This window comes from Lepisma saccharinum, chromosome 1 (genome assembly GCF_977018435.1).
Source record: "Lepisma saccharinum chromosome 1, izLepSacc3.1, whole genome shotgun sequence".
NCBI classification, from domain to species: domain Eukaryota; kingdom Metazoa; phylum Arthropoda; class Insecta; order Zygentoma; family Lepismatidae; genus Lepisma; species Lepisma saccharinum.
The window spans coordinates 210,737,123-210,746,394 of NC_139229.1; the positions used below are offsets into that span (position 1 = coordinate 210,737,123).

The 9,272-nt window shown below is 36.6% G+C and overlaps 2 protein-coding genes across 4 annotated transcripts in view; one reads left to right on the top strand and one right to left on the bottom strand.

The window, feature by feature from the left end:
- Positions 1-2,590, bottom strand: part of barc (RRM1_TatSF1_like and RRM2_TatSF1_like domain-containing protein barc) — a 111,698-nt gene extending 109,108 nt beyond the window's left edge. The window contains exon 1 of one of the 3 annotated variants that reach the window (XM_083111744.1): positions 2,412-2,590. The gene's annotated coding sequence lies outside the window, so the exon portion shown is untranslated. Of the gene's footprint in view, positions 1-2,404 lie in introns of all 3 variants that reach the window. The other 2 variants (XM_083111751.1, XM_083111760.1) reach the window with 2 other exon arrangements.
- Positions 2,591-2,845: 255 nt separating this feature from the next.
- Positions 2,846-8,077, top strand: LOC145978873 (uncharacterized). Its single transcript, XM_083111775.1, has one exon. The coding sequence runs from the start codon at positions 3,302-3,304 to the stop codon at positions 3,962-3,964; it is 663 nt and encodes a 220-aa protein (XP_082967901.1). The 5' UTR covers positions 2,846-3,301; the 3' UTR covers positions 3,965-8,077.
- Positions 8,078-9,272: the final 1,195 nt, after the last annotated feature.

Below are 9,272 nucleotides of genomic sequence, written 5' to 3' on the forward strand. Positions count from 1 at the left end.
AAACTGAATAATGTTCCCCGTCACAACGTCGAACCCGGTATGTTGCAGTCAAGTACTATTCTGAGATACCGCAACTGCAACGTTGTGCCGAGGGCGTACGTGTGGTCGAACCTGGGGCGTTTCATGTGAAGATATTGAACGTGAGAACCTGGAAGGACAAGAGCATGTGGAATGCAAATTTTAATTAGAGGTAAGTTTGAAAACACTGATTCAGTTCCTTTCATTAAAAATGTATCTTCATCAGTTATGTGGGTAAATATGCAATATCGCCCGAACAGATTCCTTTACAGGGGAAACTACTTACTGAAATCAGTTTCTGTAGCATTGTCGAAGTTCTTTGAGGTATTTTCTTTCGTGTAAACTGAAAACTTCACCATAGAATGCTGCAGAACAAGAAATAATAACTTTTTATGTAAGGAACTTGCATTCTCTGACATTATGCCGTTGTTTCCATTATGTACCTGCAGACGGTGCCAGCGTCGAAAGTCATGCAGTCTCGCCAGTGTTTCCAAACATGCCTTTTTCTTACGAGAATTTTTTTCTTTTTTTTAATTATGCTTACCTAACCTAACCTTGCTGGAAATGGTCTGTGGGGCTATCGTGAATGGTTTTTGGGGCTATCCGTCAATGGTTCGTGGGCTATCGTGAATAATTTTTGGGGGTATCCGTCAATGGTTTGTGGGGCTATCGTGAATGTTTTTTGGGGGCTATTCATCAATGGTTTGTGATGACATAATGAACACGAAACTATGTATTTTTTTTTTGGTGAAGAAGGTTGAAACACTGCATACCCACTCCAAATTCGACAAAACACAAACACGACGTGCGATGATCCATGACGAGTGCACGCCATATTGTCTGTTATCCAAGCGGAACAAGAAAGACAAATAATGACTCGTAATATGAAAAGTTGACACTTTTTTTTATGGAAAAAGACATAACTTAACCTTAGGGAACCTTCTGCAATGCAGAATAGGTAAGTATCAATGATAAAATTAACGAAATAAACGAGCGAGAGGTGTTTGGGCGATATCGCATAATTACCATTATGTGCTACAAAAGTGGAGACCATGGACATATAGGTCATGCACCATTAGCGAATAGCCCCACGCACCATTCACAGGAAGATTAGGTTAGGTTAGGCAGACATAGTTAAAATTTGGGGTCGTAGAACCATGCATGCATAAGTCACGCACCATTGGCGAATAGCCCCATGCACCATTCACAGGAAGGATAGATTGGGCAAGGCAAACATAGTTAAAATTTGTGTAGTATATCAGAATATGTATATTTTGTTGTGAAACGATAGATCTTGCGATAAATAATGAGCAATTCTACATTGTTGGTTGAGATCATGGACCCCCTTATTTTCCGATTTCTAGACGTGACCCCCAAATTTTAAGTTCAGATTCGTGATTGTGAGGGCTAAATTAGTGAGTACGCGAAATATTAACAAAATTGGAGGGTAACATTATCGTATGAGGGAAACGGATTCCTTCAAATTTACAGCAGAAAGTACTTACGGAAAACATTTTTTTTAGCATTGTGGAAGTTCCTGAATGTAGATTTGATCCATTTTAATGTGAATGCGTGTTGTTTTCTGTGAAAATCTCTGTCCGACACGCTGTTTCTGCTCCCGCCATTTGCTTTCTGCACGAGAGTGCAATATTCCATGTGTTAAGATGATCCAACCCCGTAGCCAGTGTTTCAGCCTCGCCGTTTTTTCACTAGAGCATGACGTGTCGAGTATTTTTAATTATTTCTTTAACTATGCTTGCCTAACCTAACTTAACCTTACGGAAAATGGTTTTTGGGGCTAACGTGAATGGTTTTTGGGGCTAACATGAATGGTTTTTGGGGCTAACGTCAATGGTGTGTGGGGCTAACGTCAATGGTTTGTGAGGCTAACGTCAATGGTTTGTGAGGCTAACGTCAATGGTTTGCAACGTATTAGCATAATTTCAAATCCGGGCACGAAAGCAGATGTTTTCCGGTGAACGAGGTTGCAACACTGCATACATCGACAAAACACTCTCAGAACGCCACCTAAACCAGTACGCTATCACGACCATAATGTGTTACAGATTCGAAACAACAAGTAACAGTAAGTACTCGTAAATCTAAGAAATAGACATTGATATGCATTATTTCACTTTAGGAAATGTTCCACATTCGAAAATAAAACGTTAGCAATGTAAAGAAGTCCGAAATATATGATTCGTAGGTGTTTCCCCTCATACAATAATAGTACCAATTGGAGAATATCTCTATATTGTAAATTCGCTACATTTTATGCCATAAAAATATTCTCAGAGTAAACATTTGAAGTGTTATTTGTGTATATTAGAATTTTCTTGGAAACGTTTCGTCAACAGTAAAACAAGAAAACTGAAATGAAACGCACGTGATACCTTTCTAAAAACAGATTCACACGTAACGTAGCACTTTACTAAAGTAGTAACACACTATACATTATTCTGTCTTTGTCGAATAGTCACCAATCACTTATCATTTGTACATAAATTTTAATAAATTACCAACGATACTTCAATGCAAGAAACAGAACTTTGGCACAGAATATTTTACATTTTGTCTGCATCACAGACTATCTTACGTACTTCTTTTTCTTTATTGTACTCAATCCAACTTAAAAAAAAAAAAAGAGGATTTTGCATTTTGACTTTATTTTATTTTATTTATCGGCAAAACTGTACGATGCAGCAATGAAAGTAAAAACTAGCCAAGAAAGAATTGAATAGTTTCAGGTTTTTCAGAAAAAAAAAAGTCTCGTAATTATAAACAAAAGTGCATCGCTTAGCGCGTTCCTCGTCTGGCCGAGTAGAAGGTCAAGAAGAGGTTGTCGTTTCCTACAAAATTCGAATCCAATAATACCGGTAAAATTATTTTCCAGGATGAATATTATAAGAACATAGATGATACTTCAATTCCGAAAACAAATAAATGCCAAGATCTCATCGATTTAGTTATGAGTGACAATTGCGGGGTGTGATACCGCTGTAAGCTTAAAAAAAGTGATTTCATGATTTGAATCTAACTACTATAAGAATCGTAATGTAAAATACATAGCATATATTTCTTGTGCACGGTGACTTGTTCTTCAACGTACTTTATAAGTTTGTCAGAAATTTAAGGAAATATTTGTTTCCCGTGTGTCATGAATGTATCTATATGCTCCAATGAGCGGACAAATCTCGCAGTAATTGTCAAAAGTTAGTGATGTACCTATATCAGCAAAAGTTAGTATAGCAGTAATTTTTGTTCGGGAACACTACACTTCAACATGCGTATCACTCCAACTCGTTTGTTGTCAGCTTTATGTGTATCTTTGGTTGTGTTACTAATGTGGACAGTCCTCAACCAGAGACACAGAGAACAGTATACACATACGTGCAATAATTCTGAAGGGTTTCAAGAGGATTTGCACCGATTAGCACACAGGGCCCATCATGTTCTAGATACTCTTCATTTAACTCATTTCTTATGTTATGGAAGTCTGTGGGGACAAATTCGTCTTTCTAGAAGTCTTCCATGGGAATCAGATGTCGAATTTTGTTTGTTAAATGAAGAAGTATCATCGTATGACGAAGTATATCTCATCCGAATATTCAAGCAACATGGACTCATACTTGCATATGATTCCAGTGAGGGTATGTACATAATTACTGATCCGAATGTGCCCAATGCAAAAATTCAGCTTTTTATTTTTGAAGAAGATCAGATGCTCGGAATGCTAAGACGTATAGGTTGGAAACGCCGACTGTTACCACCTGACTGTGAGATTTCAACATCTCTAGAATGTTTTCCATCACGATTGGCAGCCCGGCCTCTGCCACGAAAACACTTTGGTCAGTTTGAACTTCCAGTTCCAAGAGAAGGAATTGAAATACAAAAGTATCATTTCCAGGATAATTGGTGGAAGGAAATACTTCCAAAAAATTGCTAACTTTTTCAGGCCATTGTACATATGTTTTGTAAATGTTGATGTATAAATTTACATACTACCATATGAAATGGAGAAGATAATAGCAAATCAGATAGGAATATTATTTTTGGGCTAAGTAAAAGGAATTTTTAATCAGTTTAACAACCATGCTAAGTCATTAGAATCAATAGGAAATAGTTGCCTGGTACTTGATCAACTATCAAGTTGATTTTGTTTTGAATATTAAATGTATATATGCAAATAGTTTGTAAATATCCTTTATTTTCCTAAATGTATTTTACTGCTTTACATTTTATCACTGCCATTGATTATTATATTAGAGCTTCCAGAATTTGCTGTTTCATGCATTTTAGTGATTTAAGATTTTTTTAATGAAGGACAAGGCAATTATATGTGATACCTATGGAATAGGAACATCTACTTAAAGTTTCAGATGTTTTTATGTAGATGAACAAGTATAATTCTGAGAAAGTGCTCATGTTTAGTGATTTCTTTAATACATATAGTTGGTGATAGTAATATGACTATTAATTCTGTAAATTATTTCATCTGGATAACTTGGTGTACTAAATACTAGGGGAACGAAATACATAACCTAATCAGTCTGCCATATACTATTGTACGATTAAAAATCAATTTTAAAACTGGAAGAAAAAGTAAATAGGCCTACTACAAATAAAATAAAAGTTTCTATAGTTTAGAAAACTAACCAGCTGTAGAATTTTTATGTAGCTTGTACAAAAAAGTAGACAGGAAATAAATTGCATTATAGAGTGTAGAATACATGAGGAATTAATACCAGTCATGTAATTTCTGCTTAAGTACTAATTTCATAAATGACTGATTAGGAATGATAAATGTGCATTTATCTGCCCGTTGCTTCAAACTAAAGACTGCCCATTGTATTTTACTTTTCAATTTTGTGATACTACAAAGTATTTTGGTAACAGTTCGGAATATCGGAGACACATTTCTTCATTTTTACACAAGAAACTACTTATGAAAATGAGTTTCTCTAAGGTTTCTAACGTTCGTCGATGTATTTTCTTTCATTGTGGAATGTATTTTGCAAGAGAAATATCTCACCGACGTACAATTGCCATTGCTTTCCTATGTGAACCGGAAGCTCCATACATTTGATGAGTAAGTCCCTCTCAGTGTTTCCAACCCCTTTTTTTTTCACTATGCTTGCCTAACCTAACCTTATCAGAAATGATTTGTGGGGCTATCCGTGAATGGTTTGTATGGCTATCCCTCAGCTACCCGTGCATAATGTACAATTTTCACATGTGACGAACACGGTAGTAGGTATTTTTCGATGAAGAATGTTGGAAACACTGCATACCCACAACGGTAGTAAACTTGTGTCCGCCATATTGTGTGTTAGGGAAGCCAAAACTACTCTCTATGTGAAATATTGTGTTTGTTTTTGTGTATAAAGCATAATGGCACCTTGAACTATGTTTTGCAATACACAATTGGTAAGTACGAACCATGCGAAACACAAAATTTCTGATTTTAATGTGTGTCCGATATAATGAACTGGAACCAGTATTTTTGTTAATGTTGTCTATTTCCTTAGTCAATTGTTCATAATTTCATCCTTTCGTTTTTTAAATAGATGGTAGTATAGAGCTATAAGAATTATGTCATTTTAACCATGAACTTTTGTGTTTTATACACTTACTGCTATTGAAGGCTGCATAGCATTCTATTTTATTATTGTTGTTACATTTTAATTCCCAGAATGACCCTGTGAAAGAACAATTTGCTTAGCTGTGCACTAGCGGCTGCTGTTGCCTTTGAGAACACCTCTTGTGAAAGTATGCACCACTGCTGGAAACAATCTTGAAAACAGTTTTCCAAAATACATCAAATTGTTTGGTTGTCAGGGATCTCAGGAAATCTTTGTCCCTTTTATCTTATCACCATCCTCATCTTCACGATTAGCCAAAAGTGGCGGAAAAGCGAAGTGAAATCAATCAGTCTTCAGGGTCTTTTTTATTTTTATTTTGGAAAGAACCAAAAATCACAGGGGGCTAAATCAGGTGAATAAGGTGGATGTTCCATTTTTGTGATTTCTTAAGCTAGGAACTCTTAACACATCATGTGGAGGGGCATTGTCATGGTGAAGAATCCACCTGTTGGGTTAGAGTTTGCTTCTTTTACCTCTGAACAGATTCCTGTAGACTTTTTATCAGCAATTCCAAATAACACTTGATTCAGTTGTTTTATGCTAGAATTGTATTATCAAATACTGTAAAACCTCCGTGCATAGTTTCTTTGCGGATACCTTAAAAAACACATGGTTGTGTCTATATGTATCATCAGCGATGATATTCCTGCTGTCAAGTCCAGTTTGCATAACTGAAAATAAGTCAATTTTGGTGATAGTGTGAGCGGACATAAATGGTCTCGTAGACTAAAATAAGCAGTGTACTTTTGGAAACTATGCACTGCTTTGACTTAGTCTGCAATCACTATGACCATAATGTACGAATCCTCCATGTGACGTAATACTCCTGGTCCACAGACTCACAGGTATCAAAGTTCAGGCTATCAGTGCACCCTTCTGAACCTATCTTGGAGACCAAAGTGGCAAGTGACGCATGACATGTTGCCTGGCATTTAGGTGGTATGTCACTTGTGAGTAAACCTCAAGAAATAAATGCACATTGGAAAGGTTGATTGATTGAGTTGGTGTTTTAAAGTCCACTTTATGCACAGTAAGGTTAATCGGGACTAGACCTACAATTTAAAGTGGGATCCAAACCACTATGTGCCTCCACCGGGTATCGATGATGACAAGGTGACAACCCTACCACTGCACCATCTGGGAGGCCACTGCATTGGAAAGGAGCTACACACTCAAGTATTTTCAATTAAATTTCAATTATGATTTGTAAAAGAATATAATAATAAAAGGTGAAATATGAGTTTTTATAAAAAGTGGAAGAAAATAAATCTTACTCTGCCCCCAGTGCTTGAAGTGGGAACTAGCTTGGGGAGGGGAGTGCTTTGTCCAGTTTTGTGAAAGGTGCTTGTATGGATCAAATTGAGCAAAATGCAGTGGGTGGGGGAATACCTATGCAAACTATCCTAGTGGAGGGGAAATCCTTTAGGTGCCCTTGATAGGCTGTAAATCACCTTCAACATCATGTAGTTTAAATTACATTTTGACATGGAGATGACAACTTTGTTCACTTGAGTTTCAATATCATTGTGTCTTTCACTTCACGATCTGTGTTTAAAGGGTCAATACTACAGAAAAATGGACCTCCTGATGGCACAGTGGTATCGTCATCGTCTTGTAATCAAGCAGTCCCAGGTTCGATACCTGGTGGAAGCACATAGTGCTTCGGAAGTCACTTTAAGCTGTAGGTCCAGTCCCGATTAGCCTTACTTTGCATAAAGTGGACTTAAAACACCAAATAAATCAAATCAAATAGTACAGAAAAATTACTGTTACACGTGAACCACTGGGTTTCGAGTGTATAAGTACTGATCATTTGAATGTTCAAGCATTATTCGCTCGAGCGAAGAAACTGTCCATTCCATAAGCCATCTAGCGCCATCCATGCGAACTATTAGACGATCAAGCAAAAAAGCCTGGATGCAGAGCTCTACTGCTTATACTTGACAATCTTCACTTGGAGACACTAGAGTCAACATGAATGTGTTATTCAGGCTGCATTAGCACTTAACTTCCTTGTTTTATCCACACAATTGAAGGTTCCATTTATATAACAAATGAAATGACAGGTAAAATTATATCAAATATATATTTGAATGGACATTAACTAATAAGTTCCAAAACAAGATTTAATGTAACTGTCACCCAATCCTACTTCCTCTGGTTTTTTTTTTTTTTGTGCTCCCAAAACATCATTATTAATTCTAATCATCATGCATGGTGAAAATTGATTCCTATTTTTATGGAACGTTATTAATTTTCATTGAAGACTGACTACCAATAGAATAAATAAAATTTGTAAATAGAATGAAAGACATTTAATGTTCGTTGGTTTCTGTGTGTATGTGTGTGTGCACAGTTGGAGATGTAAATTATCACAAACCAATTAGTTAGTTTGTGAAAAACTTATTATGTACATGTTTGAGAGATTTTATTTAACTCATGTTTGATACACAATTCTGAACAAATGTACAGAAACAATATGTAAATAAATACTGTATAACTAATCTGGATTCAGTTTTTGGCCTCAACCCATTGTTTTAACAGTGGCAAAGTACACTAGGTAGATACTTTTAAGGGTGAGAAGTATAGTTTCATTCATGAAGGTTGACGAACCAAGCTAGAAGAAGATTACGCACCCCTCTGGCTGGATATTTATGTGGGTGCTTATGGAAGAATTCTTTTTTGAGTACTAGAGGAACATGTTGATGAATAAGAAGTGCATGAAACGCATGAACGGAAAGAAGAAAGGTTGAAAAACTAGTTGTTATGACGTTGCTCTGATAAGTGAAAACATTCAGTTGAAGAGTGAATGTTTCATTCCTCGTAAGAAATGTAAGGGAGTCTGAACACATTTATTAATGATATTATTAATAACACCTAGCATAATACAAGACTTACAATAACTGCAATATGAGAAATACAACCTAGAATGCAGTGTTCTCTTTTTACTAATATTCTCAAGCATTCTGACACAATGTGCATTTTATTCGAAATGGTGCTTCATGCCCTTAACATAGCTTGCCAACAAGTTAATCCTAATGAAGAAAAAAAATGAAGGGATTGGAAATTTGTTTACTCTGTGGGAATTCACTTGACCACAACGCAGCAGAGACAGACAGAAACATCAACAGAGCATTTGAACTTGACACAGAAAATGAATGAACCATGCAGTGATAGTTAAAACTTCTGATCTGGTAATATGCCCCTTGAAAGTGAACTGAATGGACATGCATTAGCAGCCTTACCTCTGTCTCGGGTAATTTAGAATGCATTACAGAAAATAATCATATTGGGATCAGAGGGCTGCATATCTGTCTGAATCGCTTACTAGGCCCGCCTGGCTGGTCGGGCGGGCGAGTAAAACTATATACCTGGGTTTTGACCCGTCAAGCATCGAAAGCCCACGGGTAACTGGAAAGCCTTGCAAGACGAAGCTCGCTTATCTTCAGCGAACGCTCATTCCTGTCTTGCACCGTCTCCAGATACATGAGTCACGCAGTCACCGTTGCCAACTTTTAGATTCTAAACTGTTCTAGGAGCACTTAAAATGTTCATCACTTTTATCAATTTGAAGTTGCAGACATTTATTCCTTGGTAGAAAACATTTGTATC

What these genes read in the sequence shown, in the direction of transcription:
- LOC145978873 (XM_083111775.1), top strand. Translation starts at nt 3,302, where the DNA reads ATGCGTATCACTCCAACTCGTTTGTTGTCAGCTTTATGTGTATCTTTG.